Below are 21,095 nucleotides of genomic sequence, written 5' to 3' on the forward strand. Positions count from 1 at the left end.
GTGTCCTGATGCAAGTTTGTAAACTGTTTCACTCTTCTTAAGTTCGAACTATTCTTGCTTGATATGCTAGCATTACATAATGCTGCCTCTGAATAATTATTTTTCATTGCTTTCCCTTAGGGCTTCAGTGGTTGCTCTGTAAAAAAAATTCTGAGTCTGATGTGCAGATTGATATTTCGATTTAAATGAAAAGTTACATTTAAATACACCAGCTCTCACTTTAGAAATTTATGGAGTATTCTCTGAAATATGCCCTTTTTAAGGTTACTGTTATGCTTGTGTTTCAAATGTCATGTCGGAGTAAAACACTAGGTCAATTTCTTGTTTGTTGAAAATCATGCACTTCTATGATGACTGGAGTGCATTGTAATATATTTGAATATGGACTTCCATTTAAAACATCTAATTATTGTACGAACTAATATCCAGTGTATTGGCTTTCCTTGATGGGTTTTATTATTACTTTTGTGTTCTGTTTAGGTTATTGAATGTGTTTTTTTAGAATAGTGGAACATCAAGTGTGATTTGGATGCATTTTCAGTTTGATCTGAGTTGTTGAGGTTTCTTTTTGGCCTTTATCTTTCATTTTCAGGCAGGGTCAGATATAAATTTGCATCATTTTGGAACAGGAATCATGCCTTGAGACAATTGCAACGTACTGCAAAGAACTATCATACAATGTTAGAGGCTGAGAAGAAGGTTCGTTCCTATTGCTTCATGAATCATTGTGTCTGTAACTTTTATCATTATTTACCTTTACAACTCTAATCTTGGTTATCAACCGTATGGATAAAATGGTCATTGTTTAAAATTGTAAAGAGTTCTGACACAAATCTCCAAGTGGTACTGAACCCCATAATGACTATGGAAATAAGTAGATTCACATAGTTCTTTCCAACTTGTTGAAGTTAAAATATGAATGCATGGGGTTTTATTGTCTGGTATTTACTAAGAGTCGTATCATCAATGAGATGTCTTTCTGAGTTCTTGATTTAGCAAAATAGGACTCTTATACTGGTTTATTAGTAAGACAATACTTCCGGTTTATTAGTGATATAATACAGAAACAATGTAGATATTATATTTCCTTTCTGTTGTCTATATGTCTCTTTTTCTCTATTGCTGCTACTAAAACATCTCACACACTTCTCATGTGGCAGGATGTACTCCTTTACTGGAGTTCATTCACTAACAAATCTTTTGTTGAGAATAAAACATACATATTAAAAAAAAACGTACATATTATGAGCACAACTATTAATTAATCTAAACTGCTAAGTAGTCATGGCTTTGTCAACACATTTTTAAGATCTCCACATTTAATTACCGCCATAGAAAGTAGAGGTGTTCAGAATCCAATCCGATCTGTTTAATCCGTCTGATCCACAGAAATCCGATCCGTAAAAATCCAATCCGTGGATTGGAGTGGATTGAAAATTTGAAAAACCGCAATCGGTGGATTGAATATGGATTTATTTTTGTGAATTTGCAAAAATCCGCGAATCCGCAAAAAATAAAAAATATTTATTTAATAAAAAATTAAACTTATAAATATGACATTATACTTACTAATAAATAAATAAATCAAAATTTAGTTACATTAACACCATATTATGTCTTATCTGATAATAAAATAAAATAAAAATAATTAAATAAATAAATATAGCTTCCTAAGTAGTTAATTTTCATGTACTGATTTAACAAATGAGATTTTTTTCTTTTTGGCGTGTTATATTTTGAAACTCTAAATGTATTTTCTAACTTTATTTAAACAATTAATTAATTTAAATCTTATTTAATTTTGAATTTTGATCGGTAGTAAAATCATTTTTGTATTAATTTTTTATTTAATTAGTTTGTGGATAGGACATGATTAAAAATTTTTAGCCCACAAACCAATCCACAAAATGGTAGATTGGATATGGATTGGGCCAATTCCACATCTGATCCGCAAACGTTTGGATTGGATTTTGATTGAATTTCACCAATCTGTGGATTAGATTAGATTAAAAATTTATAATCTGCAAAATTGTGGATCAGATATGGATTGATGTCCAATTCACAAAATCCAATCCGTGAACACCCCTAATAGAAAGGCCAAAGTTCAACCATTGTGTTCTATTTTAGAAGTTAAAGTCAGTCTCTTTAAGTGCTGTTACTAACATTGAAGGAATTTTCTATCCTGTTGTGTCAGGCATTGATGGTTGTCTTTCTTGTTGGAATTGATAGTTTTTTCAGTTTTGCTGAAACTTTTGATATCCGAGCTGCTACACTTACTTTGGGCATATGTCCTGACAAGATACATCTAATCCGTTTGAAACGGGATTTGGATATGTATTTTGCTGAACTTTTTCTCTGAATTCTATGATTTATTGGAGAAAAAAGTTAATTCGATCTGCTTGCTGCTGTATAGGAGAAGGCACAATCGGCGTTGCGTGCACATAGTAGCTCCATTGGAGGTAGTAGAAGGCAGGCTAAGATTGCGGAAGAAACAGTCACCAAACCTGAAAAGCTTCAACCATTTATCAAAGAAGAGGTTCTTGTTGGTATATACAATGTATGCATCATCTTTTTTGTTCTTTCATGGTCTATGAATTTTATAGTTGTGTTATTACCATTATAGAATGCATTAATGTATTTTGCAGGATGTTTTCCCATGCACAGCGGAACAGTTCTTCACTTTATTGTTTAGTGATGATTCTAAGTTCACAAATGAGTATCATGCAGCTAGAAAGGATTCTAATCTTGTTGTAAGTCCAAGTCCATTTTTTGAAATCATAGACCCTAGAAAATTATTTCTTCCTTTTGTATTCTCTATATTTTATCAATGTAGTTTTCTTTGCCATAAAGAAAAAGAACAAAAGAGCTTCTCATGGTAATGCATTTATGATTTAAGGAATAGCCATGTTGATATGTTAAAAAGGATTATGAGCTAAATCTTTGAAGGATGAAAAAGTACCTTAAACATGGTGCTGATTATAAGTACCTAAATTGGACATGGAAGTTTATATGTTGCATACCTGGTTTAGGCGTTGCAGCCATTGGAATGAGAAGGATAATTAAAACATACGTTAAATTATAGAAAAGAAGATTATTAAATTCTGGTTTTTGATTGTTTGGAAAGGATATTTCCCATTTTTCTTGTATATCGTGTGCAGTTAGGATTTGCACATTCTAGAGTTAAGGCTTATAAGAGGCATTAGGACTAATGCTGAGCTGGCAGTGCTCTCCATGATGTCCAGGACAATGGTTCCTCGAAAACCAAATTATGGAGGAAACAACATTATGTATTTTCTGATGTAGCACTTGGAAATTTGTTTGGTTAGCACTGAGTATTGCTTCTGTTGTCTCTAATTATCCTGTGTACACTGTATGCATTACTTGTGAAGTTGAGACGATTATATTGGCCCAATTTCTTGTTGAATGGGCAAATATTGCCTCAAAAGGACTGCTCTCGTCCATCCAAATAGAGCTTCTGTTTGGGTTTGGGGGTTGATAAGGGTCCTGCTAAGCAGTTTTGTTTCTGATGATTATCCATATGGATCACTTATCCTTCCATTTCCATGTGCTTTTCCATCTAAGAAGAAGATTTTATTTCTGTAGTCTGAATGTTGGTTGGTTGATATAGAAATATTTGCTTACTATCTCTTGCTCTATCCAGATGGGACAGTGGCATGCTGCAGATGAATACGATGGTCAAGTAAGAGAGGTCGCATTTAGATCTCTCTGTAAGAGTCCCATCTATCCGCGTGACACAGCCATGACGGAGTCTCAGCATGCAGTTTTATCACCAGATAAGAAAATATTTGTAAGGCTATCTCTCTCATTGCCTTAAATTTGGCAACATTGATAATGTGCTTGCAATTTTTTTTCTTATTTATTATCTAATAGTTTAAAAAAATTCTCTGTTATTATTTATGTCTTATTATCTTCAAATGGTACCTTGCTTGTTAAAAACTGACTTCAATGATTTTTTCTTGTAAATTTTTGATTAAACATGTTTTTTCTTTTAGGTTTTTGAGACAGTCCAACAGGCACATGACGTTCCATTCGGGTCTTACTTTGAGGTATGAAATATGTTTCTATTTGGACATCATACTTTTGGTTCACATTTCTTATTAGGTGTCAATGTTAATTGAATTAAACAAGACAAGTTATTTCGTTTTATTTTATTATGTTCAAAAAATAAATAAGTAGAACGTCTGATATATTTAAAATTTGTATGGTCATCATTACTTTGTTTCTGTGCTAAGATAGGTGAACCAGCATTTTCCAAAATATTTTAGAATAACGTACTTTCTGGTTGTATTTCCTTGCTTAGAGGGTTGTAACCTGTAAGAGAAATATTCCACTTTGTTAATGCAATGTAATTGTTCTGCTGTAGCAGATTCATTGTCGATGGCATTTGGAGACCATTGCTGAAAATTCCTCTACTATTGATATTAAAGTGGGTAAGTTTTGGTTTGATGTTCATCTCTTTGACCATCTTTTCCCATTGCTGAGATGATTTTTCATGCCCTAATAATGGTTGAAACAAGCTTGCATCAAGAATTGTCATGGCATCCTGTGAGGATACAGAAGCATGTATATTAATGCCGAAGGTGTTAAATCTTACTGTTGCATTGCATTGAACCTGTGGGTCAAAATATTGAGCAACTCCAACCTTGCTTTTCTTTTTTAATTCTAGTGCTTGGAATTTACTGTTTCTGCAGTATCTGCAGGTGCCCATTTTAAGAAATGGTGTGTCATACAATTCAAAATCAAGACAGGTGCTGTTAACAAGGTTGGTACTCTGATTGTACAATTTTCCTTTTAATCTTTGTTTTATTACAATGAAAAATGAACTCCATAATTTTTGAAATATGAATGAATTTAGTAAGCAATGAATTCTTTTGTTCTATGCCAGTACAAGAAAGAAGTTGAGCTGATGTTAGAAACGGCACGTTCATATATCAAGAGATGTACTTCCGGTGGCGAGACTAACAACCAATCGTCCACTCCATCTGTAACTCCAGATTGTAACTAGTAGTGCAACTGTATCAGATCCAGTAATTAATGTTGTAGCAGTCCCCATTTTTGAATGTATAATACATGCACACACACACACACCCATATATATATATATATACAGCCCGAGGTTCCTCGTGATGGTGATAGTGTCGTCATCTTACCTTGTGCGCTGATGGAGTTATTCACTGTGTAATGGGGATTTTCATTTTTTTCCCCCTCATAATTTAACTAGATTTCTCCTCTATCGTAGCGGCAATCCCAGCTGAGAAGATTAAGTTTGTTTTGATCCGATGTAAATAGAAGGTAAGTTTTCAAATACTAGGTGTTCTATCACAAATTTGAGACATGCTATTACAAAAGTGGATTACTAATATTTTGTAACTACTATTGCCTTGTATGTATGTATATTGTCCATCTATCACATCCTCATTTTTCAGAAACCGAGTTGCCTGCCACACTTCGGCACCTTGCGGTTAACATATCTCTTGAAAGAATTATATTTTGGAGCTGTGAAAATCATAAAGGTTTACCTGGTGAGTGCATAAGCTCCACCATCTTCAAGAGTAAACAATTTGGTAGTGTGATCATCTTTTTGTCTTTCCCCAAAGGAGGAACGACGTCTAAGTTGTGAGAAACTAGAGGCTTTGCCCAACGGCTTGCACAATCTGACCTCTCTTGAACATTTAGCACTGGAAAATCTAATATTGGCATGTTTCCCCAGAGGATGGCTTTCTCTGCCAACTTTGATTCACTCGAGCTTCAGGACCTGGAGATTCGCAAAGCACTGTTCGAGTGGGATTGCACAGATTCGGCTATCTCAGACGACTTGTAATCCGCAGAGTATGTGAGGATGTGGGGTTCATATCCAGTAGAGGAGAAAGGAACGAGGATTCCTTCCTCTCTGGCTGAACTGGTGATTTCCAACTTTCAAATCTGAAACGCCTGATTGTTCGAAGCTTAAGTATATTTTAGGAGGGCCTCCCCACCTCACTTCTGCAAATATTTATCTGGAAAAGATCTATGTATATATATGTAGAAAGGATGGAGAACAATATTGGCACTTCACGGCAGGGAAATTGTGTGGGATATACCTATTCCCCTTAAAATACTCAAAATATGCATTAAATTAGGGTGGGGCTATTTGAACCCACCAAATTACTCATTAAATTTACTTTTAAAAATAATTTTTTTATTAAAATACCTTAAATTAAATTATAATTATGAGCATTAAAATATAGTAAAAAGGAAAAAGAAAACAGAGTTTTTACTCTTTAAACTCGTCTTTACATTCACCATAATTTTGTTAAACTCTAATTATATTTTCCTCAAATCCTAATAAACTAGAGGTGTAATTTTTCTTAGAAACCACATATTTTTGTTAATTAGGCTCATGTGATTAGATTTAGGATAATAAAATTGGTGGTTACATCTTTGTTTGCGTTTAACAGTGGCCAACAATCAATGACAAGTAGTGTTGTTGAAAAACTTCTCTAAACAACTTCTATGCACTTCATCTCCTGTCGCCATCAAAAGTTGCAGCGAAATATTTATTTGAAAATACCAAAGAAATTGCTTTCAAAACCATGTCCCCTGCTTCAAAGATTTAGATCAAGCAAGTTCTAAAGTCATTGTATGGTCTCGAAATTGAGAACGTAAGGACACTGAATATGCAGGGGAAGAAGGAAAAAAGAGAGGGCCTCTTGGTTGCTTGGCCAAATTACAAGAAAGCCTCCATGACTCTGAAGAAGCCAATATCTTTGCCTTTGACATCCCTTTTTCAGAGCCTAAAGGATCTTGAATGAATGGAAATTTAAAGTATGTGACATTCCGTTGAAGAGATTGTATTTACACATTTTAAGCAATAATCGGCAACATTGATGTTTTTCGAATTTTCTGAAAACTAGAGTATGATAGCATGAGTAATTAAAAAAAAAAAGATAAATAGTGTTGTAGACGAGCCAATTGCGCCCGGTACACCTCCATACTTCAAAAATTATCTCAATACCCTAAAATCTATTTTTACCAAAAATTTTCATTGATACCTTTTAAAAACGGATAGGAAATTACTAAGCTATCCTTATTTTAAAACATTTCAACTCAGCAAACAACACCTCTCCCTTCTCTACTGAAGCAAACAAACACTCATCTGCTGCAATTCCTTCCATTATCAAACTCAAACAAACAAACACTACAATTTCCTCACCGACATCACCTCTGCAATTCCCTCACCGGCATCACCTCTACCGAAACAAATATTCATTCTCCATACATGGTAAATCAAACTTCAACACGAGCAAACTAAGCTTGAGAAGGGGAAGTTGCCACAACTGAGAAAGAGAAGCCCAGTTCATCGGTACATAATCACCGGCGAGAGCTGATCCTTTACTGCAAAATGGTCATAAATTTAACTAGTTGAGACAAATAATTCTTTGTAATTAGTTTTCTTGTTAATATTCAGGGGAAAAAACAAAAAGTTAAGGTTTTATATTGAAAAAATAGATTAATTAGTTGTGGGTCTCTCATAACATGTTAGAAAACAAATTTCTAGTTGTTTTGCTGCATGCAAATTGTGAAAAATTAATGGATTGTGTTGATTATAATTTTGTTATGTAACACAAGATTTTGTCGTGTAAGGTTATGTAAGATTCAAGGTTGTGTATTACACGACCTTCATGTATTGCATGTTTACACGACCTTCATGTATTATACAATTACACGACTTTCTTGTATTACACAATTACACGACCTTCAATTTCAAATTTTGTTTCTTGTCAATAGAATATACACATTACATTTAGTTTAATTAGGCTCATAATAAATTAGAATGGTGCAGATACCTTTACCTTGTGAAATGTCATTACTTAGAGAGATCTTTAATTTCCAATTATAAACCATGGTAAGTCATGATTTGTCTAGTTATGAGTGGAAATACTTTATCACTGCGAATGGTGTTCTTATGTGTATGACATTACATTAATTTCCTATAGTTGATATTTTTTTTTCTTAATTGATTTTATGGATTAGTTATATTTAGGCATTCCTCATGTATGCTTGTGCAGAGGAAGAAAGCACTTTGAAGATAAAAATTTTTTTTTAAATGGATGTAATATGTTTAATTGCGACTTTAAAATTACACGACTTTTTCCATTAATCATTGGATTAATTTAGTTTTTTAAAGACTTAATTTGTGCTAAGAATTTATATTTGCTGCTATGCAGAAAATGTCAACGAAAAGTATTAAAAAAAGAAGTGAAATTAAATTGGAATCTAAAAAAATTTCACATCATCATTGGTTTGAATTGTAACTGGTGGCATACGATCAGATGTCTTAAACTTAAACTTCATTGTGATTTCGAATTCCGAAGTATCTATATCATTAACTTCAGCTATCTTCTCCACCAATTCGGCATATATTGTCGATCGTGATATTATTATCCCTTTAGCCTTGGAACCTTTGAACTTATACTCGTTATTTTGCTCAATCCATTCACCATTAAAGAGAATAGGCACACGTACTAAAACCATTTCTGATGATACAATAAAAACAATAATATCAAATTTCATATACAAGTAAGTACACAACTTACACGACCTACACGACTATAATACTTATACGACTTACACGACTATATTTCTTACATGACCTACACGACTTACACGACTATATTTCTTACATGACCTACACGACTTACACGACTATATTACTTACACGACCTACATGACTAACTATATGACGTACACGGTATCAAGAGAATGCGCGACGCGAAACATTTTCGCCATAAATAAGTTATATTGCTGAAAAAAATAATTAAACAACCTACATTGCATATATTTCTACATATAAGAAAAAATGGTGAAAATAAAACATTGTAATGTGAGGAAATTTTCTAAATTTTTCTCAAAATTAAAAAATTTAAAACCCAACAACATTAACATACCTTATTGTGTTGTTTAATAAGCAATGCACCTTTAAAGAAAGAGTGGGTGTTAAAGAAATAAATACATAATTGTATTTGTGTAAGAAGTTATGAGAGATTTTGAGAGATTCTAAGAGATTTTGAAAGAATCGGCAGCAAAAATGGAGTTCGGTGAAAGAAATGAGGAAATGAATATGAAGACAATTCATTGAGTGAATTTGATGCATTCATTAAGGGTATTTCTGACTTTACTCACATTTGTTAGGATATCTATGAAAACTAAAAAGGGAGGGGGTATTTCAATAATTTTAAAACTATTAAAGGGTATTTAATTAAAAACCCCGTTGTAGACAGCCATAAAGCAATTCTTATTTTTGCCATAAAGCAATTCTTTTTTATGTTGGTGATTACTGCAGAAGCAATGATAGATATTCTTTGTTTGTTGCCTCCATGAAGAATTTGTATAATTTACATCATGAATCAAAGGTTGAGATATTGTTTTTTTTTTTTTTTATAATAGAAGGGCCAAACATTGTTGAATGGTGTAAAATAGGATAAAAAAGGTTTAGTAGTTACTAATTGTGCTATAATAAATTTCTTTTTGAAAAAAAAAGAAGAAAGATGAATATGTGCCGTAACTATTTTTTTTAGAATCATATTCATAAAGAAAATCTTCAGTATAATGAAAAAAAAACATTTGTTAAGGGTTTATAAATCAATTTAATGGGTTTAATAAGTAAAAACGGTATTATTATAAAACAAAATGGGTTTAATGAGGGTAGATTGGGTATTTAAGTAGGTTCATTGAGTAAAATTTAAAATGTTTAAAATTTAAATGTGGGTTTATTTAGTAAATGGGTTCAGTGAATAGTTTAGTAGGTTCAAATAGTCTCACCCCTTAAATTATTACTCTTTAATTTTACACATATACAATTAAAAAAATTAGGAAAAGAGTACGAAAATATCCTCAATTAAGTCAGGTAACAAATCGAGTAATTGAACCACAACCAATTAAGTTCCCTAAATAATTCTTGACTTCTTTCATGTAAGTTGGGTAACGACTTGAGGATACTCAACCTCAATTGAACCACGATGACTAAATCCCTAGAATTTTTTTTACTTCTTTAATAAAGTCGGATAGCGAGTGGAGTAAATTCGATCTTAATTGAACCATGATCAATTAAGTCTCTTGAAAAATTCTCAACTTCTTTAACGAGGTCAGAGTTGAGTATACTCGACTTCAATTGAACCACGACCAATTAAGTCCCTGAAAAATTCTCGATTTCTTTCATGGAAGTCTAATGATGAGTTGGGTATATTCGACCTCAACTGAATCATAACCAATTAAGTTCCCTAAAAATTTTTTGACTTCTTTCATAGAAGTTGGGTAATGAGTTGAGTATATTTGACTTCAATTGTACGATGACCAATTAAGTCCTCTAAAAAATTCGAGACGTTTTCATGGAAGTCCGGTAATCCTAGACTTCATTTGTATCAATAAGTAATCATCTTCCAAGATATACAATAATTATAAAAAAAATAGTAGTATCTGCAACAACTATAAATTATCCAACAAACATTAAATACAATGTCATCTCATAACGATTATCAAAGTCATCATTATACAATTTCAGTAGGGAAAATCCTTATAAAATAACTCAAGATAGTCTTTCACTTGCTCCAAGCACTGAAGTCATGTCCCAAAAACTCTAAGACATCTTAAAGACAACATACCATCTACGATTCTCCATCAAACCTTGCATAGACAAATAATTTTGAATTTAGTACATGTTTAAACAACATTAAGAAGATAAATAAGCATAAATTAATGGCAATATAGAAATGAATACAGAGAATTGAGACACTTTCATATAAATAAGCATAAATTAATATTTGACTTATTCATAAATTTACTTGATTTCTACTCGTCTTGTTCAGAGACTTGTTCCATTAATTACCAAATTATTCTATACTACTCAACTAATTACCTAACTTATACTTTACTACTAGGCTTCCTATTAGTCGACATATTTCTAGACTTCTTAGCCGATTTACGTCATGACCTCCTCAAATAATTTCATTTTTTTCTAGACTAGATACTCAACTTATTTGACTTCCTGCTAAACTATATAGTCAACTTAATCAACTCTTTTCCTTCACTACTTGCTCAACTAAATACTTGATCTACCCAACTTCGTATTCGACTTCTTCCCGGAATCATTTTTCAATCATCCAAAACTTAAGTTGAATATTTTGGTCTTAAATCCTTATATTTTATGCAATCGTGTGTGCTTGTTTGTGCAAGCGCTAAAATGAATAATCTAGTATTACAAACTCATAAATTTTAAGCAAATATACTTGTAATGAAATCAAATAAAATTCAAAGTACATAAAATGTTTAAATTTCAAACATACCTTATCCACCACTTGATAGTCCACTTGATAATGTGTTGGAGGTAAGAGATGAAATGATGAGAGGAGAGAAAACCGTGAGAGAGGAGGAATTGTGAGGTGTGAGAAAGTGTTTGAAATGGTGAGGTGAGGAAATGTAGATAGATAGTATTTTGTACTTTTTCCTCTTTCTTCGGGGCATATGTATGCAATGGGGTAGAAATTTGGTACTTAGGGGGAAATGGGGCGTGTTCAAATTAAAAACCCCTTCATAGCCAAGGTGGTACGGAGAAGTCAAACTTATATAGGGGATGGAATTGGAAAGCTAACATAATTTCTCATCAAACAATTATACGATAAAATAACCTTAACTTTCAAGTTATAATTGTAAGTGTTTAGCCAAGGTGGTACGGAGAAGTCAAACTTATATAGGGGATGGAATTGGAAAGCTAACATAATTTCTCATCAAACAATTATACGATAAAATAACCTTAACTTTCAAGTTATAATTGTAAGTGTTTAACAAATACTGTAGAGCTAGAACTCCTACATAGATGTGGTTCACTTGTTTCCTTTCCTCAATTATTTTTTGTTTTGTTAAATTTTTTATATAAATTTTAAGATAAAAATAGTTGTAAATTGTGCGATGTCAAGAGCAGATAAAATGAAAGTCGTTATCTTTTCTGATTAAAAAGGAAACTGATGGTCTTGAATTTTGGATAATTTAGTTCTACTCAACTGTAGTGTAATTTATCTTAGTTAGTGCAGACAGAGATTATAATACGATTTGCAGAGAAGGGCAGAAAGGTGCAAAAATTATAAGAGGACGGACAATTGGGCAGTTGACATCACCATAAATGGTAAATGAGTTTTTGATCACTCATAATCAATTATCCATTGAAGATTGAAGGGAATATTGCTGAGCAACAAACAGGAAACAAGGGATTTAGAGGCTGGTGACCAAATGTACTTGAGGTGAAGATTTTCTTTAATCCTAGCAGCAATTAGAGGGATTTAAACATCTAGAGATTTGTTCTATGAAGTGAGCTGAGTGAAGGAGAACATTAGATCTTACGTACATTTGGTATTTTGTCTAGTAGCTATAGCTGTATCGCTTGTTTAAGTATTTAGTAAACTACTGGTAATTGTTGACGAGAAATTAAGGTGATATTATATATGCTATCATTGTTCGATGAAAAACTTATATTACTTTTTTTGTTTTATCAAAATTTATATCGCATAAATATAGTCGATGTTTATGTCATAATTAAAGCTCCTTATTCATGGAAGCCACAGCACCAAACAAACTAATATACACACTCTAAGGGAGCCTAAGTAACGTGCCCTAAAATATTAATTAGTCACCCCAAACACAATTAACCCATTTATAAATTCCAAGTCTAAAGTTGTTTGGTTTCTGTATTATATAATAGTTGGTATTAACAAAAAAGTATAGCCGAATTATTCAAATGGTAAGTGCAGCGGATCTCATAATCCAAAAATGAAATTATTGGTAAATAAATTGAAAATACTATAACTGAAATCATCACATTAAAAAATTAATGGTATTACCAACTCTTGAGAAAAAAATTCATTATTTTAACTTTCCAACCTTTCGTGATGAAATTTTCTTCTAATATGTTAAGAATGAAAATATTATCGAAGACTATTAGCAAGGTGAATAGTATAGCTGAATTATTCAAATGGTAACATCATTTTCTTTCTTTATGGAGTTAAGAATAGCCGCGGATGTTCGAACAAAATTCTATGCGCCTGAGCACCTGTGCACAAAAAGAACATAGGATTGTTGAAATTTGAAAACAAACTCAAAAACGAGTATAAGAAAATTCAGCATCGATGTCTTTTATCATTACTTTCAAGTTTTGTTGAAGTTTATGGATAATTGCAACGTAATTCATAAACTAACTAAAAAATTATTGGTAATAACTTGAATGAATAATTTAAAAATACTTTTATTGAAATCATCACACAAAAAAATAAAATAAAATGAATAGGTTTACTAACTCTTGTAAAAAAATAATTATTGTCCCTTTCCAACTTTTTGTGATGAAGTTCTTCTAATATATATATATATATATATATATATATATATATGTATTATATTATATTAAGCATAGAAATATCGTTGAAGACTATTGGTGACAAAATTAGATGAAGTTTCTTCTATATATATATATATATATATATATATAGGGTGGAAGTTGAAAACTGTGGTTAGGGGGGCCTTGTGCCCGCGTGTATATAGTAAAAGATTAAGATAAACTTTACTATAAATGGCAATGTATTAACATCATGAAAGACAAAATAATTCAAAGATATATATCTATAAATATGTTCATCTTTCAATAAGTTTATTCATCTTCAATAAAAGTAACCAATTAAACTAAACTTAAACTCGAACCTAAATAAAGATAATTTGTAACAGAATTATAATAAATGTGTAGGAACTTAGAGGTTCATATTGTGTGTGATTGGACTATTTATCATCGGAGTTAGGATATAAAGAACTAAAAGTAGTTATATCATGATAATTTGGTAAATGCTAATTAGTTTAGGAATATTTTTTAATTTCTATTGTAATTTAATAAAATATTTACCTATTAATTTTTTTCCTCAATTTTTTACCCGGACCCGACCCACATCAGTTTCTCCTAAGTTTTACCCCTTTATGTATGTATAGTAATTTTCTAATAGGAGATAAATTAAAAAACATGAAAAACATACACTCCAATGCTCCATTATAGTGATTCATTTTGATTTTATAGTAGATTAAAAAATTTATATTTTTCTATCTTTTAACTTGATTCTTATCATGTTAAAGTAAAGAATTCCTTATTAAAAATGGACTCATATAACCTAAGCATCTATCACTGTATGTTATTATTATTTAAAACATCTCCATTTTGTATCATTTCCCTCCGGATGTGACTAACAATTAGTTCGAACCTTAAAAAAAAAAAACAACGGTTATGACAGAAATAAAAAAAGTAAAGAAAAATGATATGCAGTCTACTAGTGAACTCACCTCGACTACATTAAGATTTACATGACCGTAGGTTGAGATAGATGGGGTTTATTGGCAGGGGTGAGTAAGAGAGGCTCTGTGATAGAGACCGACATTGAAAATATTCCTGTCTTGCTTGCTTGAATATCACAAACTAGACTTGATCATTCAAGTGCCCCATTGTTTATTTTCTCATTTTCCATTACAAAGAAATGTCGACATGTCATTGGAGAGGCGATGCTAAAGGCGTCCGTTGAGAAACAGTTCAAAAAGTTGGCTTCCGAGGAATTCGCATTGAAAAACTGAAAGTTGCGGCTTGAAGAACCAGCTAGGCAGCCATTACAACTAATTTGGGAAACTAATTCGCAGTTGCTACACAAGTTTTACTGCATTGCATGATGTCTGAAATAACAGAGACCACTGCTAGACTGCATGAAAATTCAGGTGGGAAGTCTTATAAAGTCAGACAAAGGCTACCCAGAACCTATTTGGTGAGTAAGGCTAAATTGTATGGCAGGGGAACAGATCACGAGAATGTTGTTGAATCGTTGTTGAGGGATGACATAAGATCTTGTTGAAATGAACTCAAACTCGTCAGAACAACTTGTCGTGTTTAAGTTGTGAAGATGAGTGACATGTCATTTCAGTTGAAGGAGATTCCAGAGCTGACAATTTGACAATATCGTACAAGACCATTAAATCTCACGTGACTAATGCACGCCTGTTTTAAGCTTAAACGGCATTGCTAGCAGTCGTTTAAGTAAGGCTTTAAAGTGGCGCGTGAGGAGCTCGTGACAGGTTGGTTAAGGCTGTTGGATTTGGAGGGAAAATTCTGGATCTGTTACGCCTGCCCAACTGATATATATACAAGCTGGTTCTGGTGTAATCTTGTTGGATCAAGGTGAGAGTGATAAGGCAGCCATAGTGAGAGTTAAGCTTTGTGAGTGATCTCCGTATTGTGTATTATCATCTCTGTAACCTTGAAGCTTAATAAAGTTGCTCCTTGAGTTGTTTTCTCTAGTGGATGTAGGCACCCTCAAAGGTGCTGAACCACTTAAGTTCTTGTGTGTTCTTGTTTCTTTGGGCCGTGTTCTTTGATCTGATCGTAGTTCTTGGTTAGCTTAAATTTGATTCTTGAGTCTTTGAGTCTGAGTTAGGTCTTGGGGTGTGATTAATCTTGTTGAGTACATAAAGGCACCAAGTCGGCCATGCTACTGGTTCCGCCTCGGCACGGATCTTTTCAGCTATATGGTACGAGCAGAACACGGGGTTAAACAGGATCCGACCCGAGATGAATGCGACCAGGAAAACATACCGACCAGAAGTATACGCCGAGCCGATACTCATCTCCAGGAAAGCAGGAACACGATCTCACAAAATCGCGGTAGTTGCGCTTCTCCCAGAACGGTTGAAGGACACGCGAGATCCACGTTTGCCCACAATCTAACAGTTAGAGTCCCATGAGGGGCTACCACCACCCGAAAAAGGAGGGATAAGGGGCAAACGGAAAACGTGGGACAAAGGGCGGCTATAAAAGAGAAAGACATCGAAGAAGACAGGGACAGAAAAACTGAGAGAGGGGAAACGCTGCCAAATTACAACCAGGCCATTTCCTTACAAATTTCTTAAATCCACATTATGCTGTTTTCCCGTAAACACCTTGTGCTAACTTAGGCATCGGAGGGTTTACGCCGGCAAAACCACCGGCATCTCTGATCCGTTTTTGCTGAACGCAGGTCTAGTGAGAGAGGGAAGGGCGATTCCAACCCCAGTGGTTCGAGTGATAGTTGATAACACAAACGTTGGTGACAGAATCTGGTCGGTCCAAGGGCGAGCAGATTTCAGCATCAACAAATCTAGTAATTAAAGGGTTAATTTCACAACAGATCTAAGAATGGATTCTCTGCTGTTCCCATTGTAGGGATGCCGGGGGTGGGCAAGACAACTCTTGCTCAGCATGTCTATTACGACGTTCGACGAACGTGCAAGATCATTTTGATCTGCAAGCGTGGCCTTGTGTCGCTGAAGATTTTGATATCTTAAAGGTAATGAAATCAGTCCTAGAGTCCATTGCTACTGATCAGCCTGTGGATGATAATGACTTGAATTTGCTACAAGGGAAATTGAAGAAACAATTTTCCGGAAAGAAATTTTTGCTCGTTTTAGATGACCCGTGGAATGACAATTATAATCATTGGAGGACCTCAGCCGTCCATTTGAATCTTGTGCACTGGGCGGGTAGCAAGGTTGTTATCACTACTCGCAGTATGAATGTTGCAACAATGATGGCGACTACTTCAATTTATCCACTGGAATATCTGTCAGATGAAGATTATCTCTGTATACTTGCCGAAAAATCCCTAGGAACAATAGATTTCAGCAATCATCAATCCTTGATGGAAATTGGCAAGAAGCTGGTGATTAAATGCTACGGCTTACCTTTGTCCAGCAAAAGCTATTGGTGGCCTATTAGGTGGCAAATATGACTTGAGTGACTGGGAAGATGTGCTCAATAGCGATATATGGAATTTATACTCAGACGACGGAGATGGCATTTTCCCATTGCCAGCCCTTAGATTATGCTATCATTATCTTACTCCATGTTTGAAGAAATGCTTTGTATCTTGCTCACGTCTCCCTATGGATTATGAATTTGATGAAGAGGAGCTTGTTTCATGATAGATGGCTGAAGTTTTTTTGGCTCATGATGAGAGTAATATGTAAATGGAAGATTCAGGTGGTGAGGTTTTCAAGGAGCTACATTCAAGGTCGCTTCATCAACAATGAAGCAACGATACATCACGGTTTGTGATGCATGGCCTCATCTACGATCTTGCTCTTTGAGCTGCTAAAGGACTGTTGGGGGCAATTACGACACAGCACAATGATACGGAACCCAGTCTCAGAAAGAAGCTCCCAGCACATAGATATCAGAGAAGATAATAACATTGAGGATCACAAGGCACATGAAAGAAGAAATTGGACGGTCAGTCTTGTAATGAAGCTCCTGTACAAATTATAGATTTAGAATTTTCCATAGCTTCCTTTTTTCTCCAGTCTCCTTTTGTATTTTACTCGCACAAATTGGTAACTTTTAACTCCTATATTTTCAGAGATCGAAATCTGAGTGATCAGCTAAATAAAGATGTTTGAAATGAAAACGACTGAGTCAAACAATTGGTCTACTGTCGCTGTAGCACTGGCCTTCTAGGTGAATGTACGTGCAGCGTTGAACCGAATACAATGAGACAACTGACTAAAGAAGCAATCTAGTAACAATCTACGATCAGTTGAAAGCAATTAATCAATCAGCAAAATTAAGAAAATAGCTGATCAAGATCAATACCAGAAAATTACCTGAATCGGTAGGTTTGCCTAAATCCGTGAAGAGAATTAGCCTCTAGAAAGCTTAATTGACGATGGTGATGACACAATATTTACCCAACTCACTACAAAAGAGAATGTACCACTTAAGACTCTTTCTAATTCTTACTCTATCAAAAGAAAATCATATGTAGAATGGACAATAGTCACCAGCCTTATAAATACACTCTTTGTTTCCATAATTTTGAACCTCTTAGTCTTCTACTCTGTTTTGTATTAACCGCAGTAATTCGTGCACTAATTATGAGGTTGCTCTATAATCTTAATCAATAAACCACTGACTTGGCAACAAAGATTGATACAGGCAGCAAATGAAATGAAACTTCAAGTTCACTGACTTGTTTATAGTAAAAAAAATTGCAGTCATGACAACGAAACGGTCATTATAATTAATGTGCTTTTGCTGGATCTTATGTGCTAATCAGATAGGCCTAAAAAATATGATGGACATTGTTGGCCAAGTATCATGATATCCGGACCGTACAATCCCAAGTAAAATCAAGTCAGGTGATTCAAATCATTTTTGGTGATGTGAGAGCAAAGAGACTGTTAGTCATTACATAATCCATTAACAGTACCAGTTATTAATGATTGATCAGCTAAATTTTTTTCTCAAGTTTGCGTAGTATCTTTTATGCTTCCTTTATGCAAATTAAAAAATTTGCTGCGATTAGCAAGTACTTTTCACAACTTGCATGATACTCGGATGGAATAAAGTGCTCTTTTCCGGAAGCATTTGTCATGGCATTGAGATATCAAATCGATTAATGGACTTGATTGCAATTGATATCAAATCCATTTTCGTTTTCCTAAATTAAAGAAATATGTATAGGCGGAGATATCTTCAGTTAAAAGTACCCACCAAACAAAAAATTGTTTAATTTAGAAGGATTTGATAGTAATCGAATTCGTACTTGTTGGCCATTATCAATTTAATCTCTTCAGTGATGTTATTTTCGGTTATTTCGAAGTTGTAATATTTAATTAAACTAATAATAATATACTGCATTAGTTTGTACTATATTGTTCTTACGAAAATATCTGTAGCTATATCATTTATCTCATTTTTAAGTGTGTTGGTGTGTGTTTATAATTTGTCAAGATGAAAAAAATCCCATTAGATGATAAATATGCATTATATATATATAGTGCGAATGTCCTCATTTTTTTTTTATGTGAACAAGCTTTTAAACCCCGCAGTTTAAGAGAGTTAATTTTTTATTCTCTTAAGTCACATAACTTTATAGTTCATTAAAAAACTAACTCTCTTAAACCGTACAGTTTAAAAGCATGCCTGCATTACCCACACCTAAGAGTGATTATACATTGAAATACAAGTTATGCAACCCAAGAGGGGGGTGAATTAAGTTTTTAAAACTTAAGCTAAGCAAACCACACAACAATTCAATCTAATGTCTTAATAAATTCGAAAATAATAAGTTCAATAAAACACAATAATAAATGAGTAAGGAAAGAGAAAACAAACACAATGATTTTTACGTGGTTCGGCAATCCTTGGTTACGTCCACGCCTCCAAGCAACTCAAGCTTGAGGATTTCACTATCCAAACCTTCTAAGACTTCAAAAGCTTACAATTGACTTCCAAGGTGTCAATGAACCTTTACAACAAAGAGATTATCTCCCAATCTCTTCACTCAAGTGTCTCACACACTTAAACACTCATAATTAAGATGAGGAAATGAACATTACAACAAAAACTCTCTTTAAGAGTAGATATACAAATTGAAGAACAAAGATGATTCAATGTTTTATGATTTGCGAAAATGAGAGCTCAATATATGTTGTGTGCTTTTTGTTTTTGCTTCCTTAGATTACCAAAATTGAATTGGATTTGAGTTTATATAGTTTGAGCTCAAAAACTAGCCGTTATGCACATTTTGGTGGTAACTGGCTTACCGTTTATGGAATCTGGTTAGCTGCTTTTATGTTACCGCTACAACAAAAATTTGAATTTCAGAGCATCCGGCATGCCGCTTTTCATATCTGGATAGCTGCTTTCAAAATTCGGATAGCCGCTTTCAAAATCCGGATAGCCATTTATGTTCCAGAAGCTTACTGCCCAAAATTCGGTCTTCCGCTTGTAAAATCCAGTTAGCCGCTTACTACAGTAACTGCTACAGTGAATTATTTTCTAAAATTATAGTTTTATCCCAAAATATTTCATAACTGTACTATGGCCCAAAACGTTATAAATTTTGCAAATAGGTCCAATTTCAGAATCTCTAAATAATGCTCGTTGTTCCCAAAACTTTATGAAATTATGATATGATGCAAAATACTATGAAACTTTTTAAATAAGTCATTCTCCAAAATACGGATCCCAAAAACATACACTCACCTCACCATGTATACAAGTTGCAAATGACACCCCATATTTCTAAGGCGAGGTGAGCGCTGCCCTCCCCCATTTTCCCTAAAACTGGGCCCTACTAAGCATGTTGCATGCAAGCACATCTCCGCTTCCCCAAGGATAAGGCAACCACTACCCCACTAGCCTAGAAGCAATGAAGTGAAGAGTAACCGCCACTACTCACTTCCCTTGATGAGAACCTTAACTGCCCACTTAGCTTGTCTCCACTTTTTGTACTCTAAGGCCATGTTCTCCCACTAGTTGCACCAACAACTACCCATTCATGCTAGTTTTTAGGACCCACTTCTAGTGAATTTCCAACCAACATGCTCCCCATTTGACTGCCAATGCTCGAACACAAGCCGCGTACGTAATACAAATGCGTCTTACATTCGCATAGTTTGGCCCTTGTGCACGCCCCCATTTGCTGCATGGTTGCACGCACCCCTGTACACATTTGTGCTACTGCCTTGTGCCATCCTGCATTCTACCCACTTAGCCTGTGTGCCCTATACACCCTGCACACTTGCGACATGTTAGGTGCATTGTTCGCTCACGCCCTTATGCATGCTGTCTCGCGCTCTTTGCCCTTGTTCCACAACGTACGCTTGCTCCTAGCCCGCGCGCCACTCTTGCCTTACTTTTGTGCTTGCCCACAAGCATGCCTATTGTTGGGAAATAGATTACCACAAGCAGTTGAAATTAAGTGGAACAAACTCTTTCCCTCTTTGTGTGATTAAAATAGGATGTGTGCTACAAATAAATATGTAGAAAAATAAATCAATAAATCCAAAGCAAAACCAACCACAAGAGACACCGATTTTTACGTGAAAAACCCAAATTGGGAAAAACTATGGGATCGTAGTCTGATATAAACTTTCACTATATCAATGGAATTACAACACAAATTCTTCTCCATATAACACTAGAGGCTAACAATATTAAAATTCTCAACAATCTTAGCTTACAATAATAGATCTAAAATCTATTTTCTCCA

At 34.1% G+C, this 21,095-nt stretch overlaps 2 protein-coding genes across 8 annotated transcripts in view; both read left to right on the forward strand.

Moving 5' to 3' along the window:
• The window catches only part of LOC18047630 (BAG-associated GRAM protein 1), a 14,191-nt gene extending 8,144 nt beyond the window's left edge, over positions 1-6,047 (forward strand). For 3 of the 7 annotated variants that reach the window (XM_024188559.1, XM_024188561.1, XM_024188560.1), the window contains 8 exons: positions 593-699; positions 2,414-2,557; positions 2,646-2,750; positions 3,662-3,808; positions 4,014-4,067; positions 4,388-4,451; positions 4,713-4,783; positions 4,907-5,383. In XM_024188559.1, coding sequence (XP_024044327.1) covers positions 593-699; positions 2,414-2,557; positions 2,646-2,750; positions 3,662-3,808; positions 4,014-4,067; positions 4,388-4,451; positions 4,713-4,783; positions 4,907-5,026 — 812 coding nt within the window. In that variant the 3' untranslated portion in view covers positions 5,027-5,383. Of the gene's footprint in view, positions 1-592; positions 700-2,413; positions 2,558-2,645; positions 2,751-3,661; positions 3,809-4,013; positions 4,068-4,387; positions 4,452-4,712; positions 4,784-4,906; positions 5,384-5,447 lie in introns of those variants that run through there. The other 4 variants (XM_006442720.2, XM_024188562.1, XR_002906466.1 and 1 more) reach the window with 3 other exon arrangements.
• A 9,587-nt stretch (positions 6,048-15,634) lies between these two features.
• LOC112099924 (putative disease resistance protein RGA3) lies at positions 15,635-17,474 on the forward strand. The gene is made up of 5 exons (XM_024187457.1): positions 15,635-15,773; positions 16,080-16,161; positions 16,265-16,728; positions 17,220-17,329; positions 17,457-17,474. The coding sequence occupies exons 1-5, from the start codon at positions 15,635-15,637 to the stop codon at positions 17,472-17,474; spliced, it is 813 nt and encodes a 270-aa protein (XP_024043225.1).
• The last annotated feature ends 3,621 nt before the right edge of the window (positions 17,475-21,095 follow it).

Source organism: Citrus clementina, unplaced genomic scaffold, assembly GCF_000493195.1.
Source record: "Citrus clementina cultivar Clemenules unplaced genomic scaffold, Citrus_clementina_v1.0 scaffold_3, whole genome shotgun sequence".
Lineage (NCBI taxonomy): Eukaryota > Viridiplantae > Streptophyta > Magnoliopsida > Sapindales > Rutaceae > Citrus > Citrus x clementina.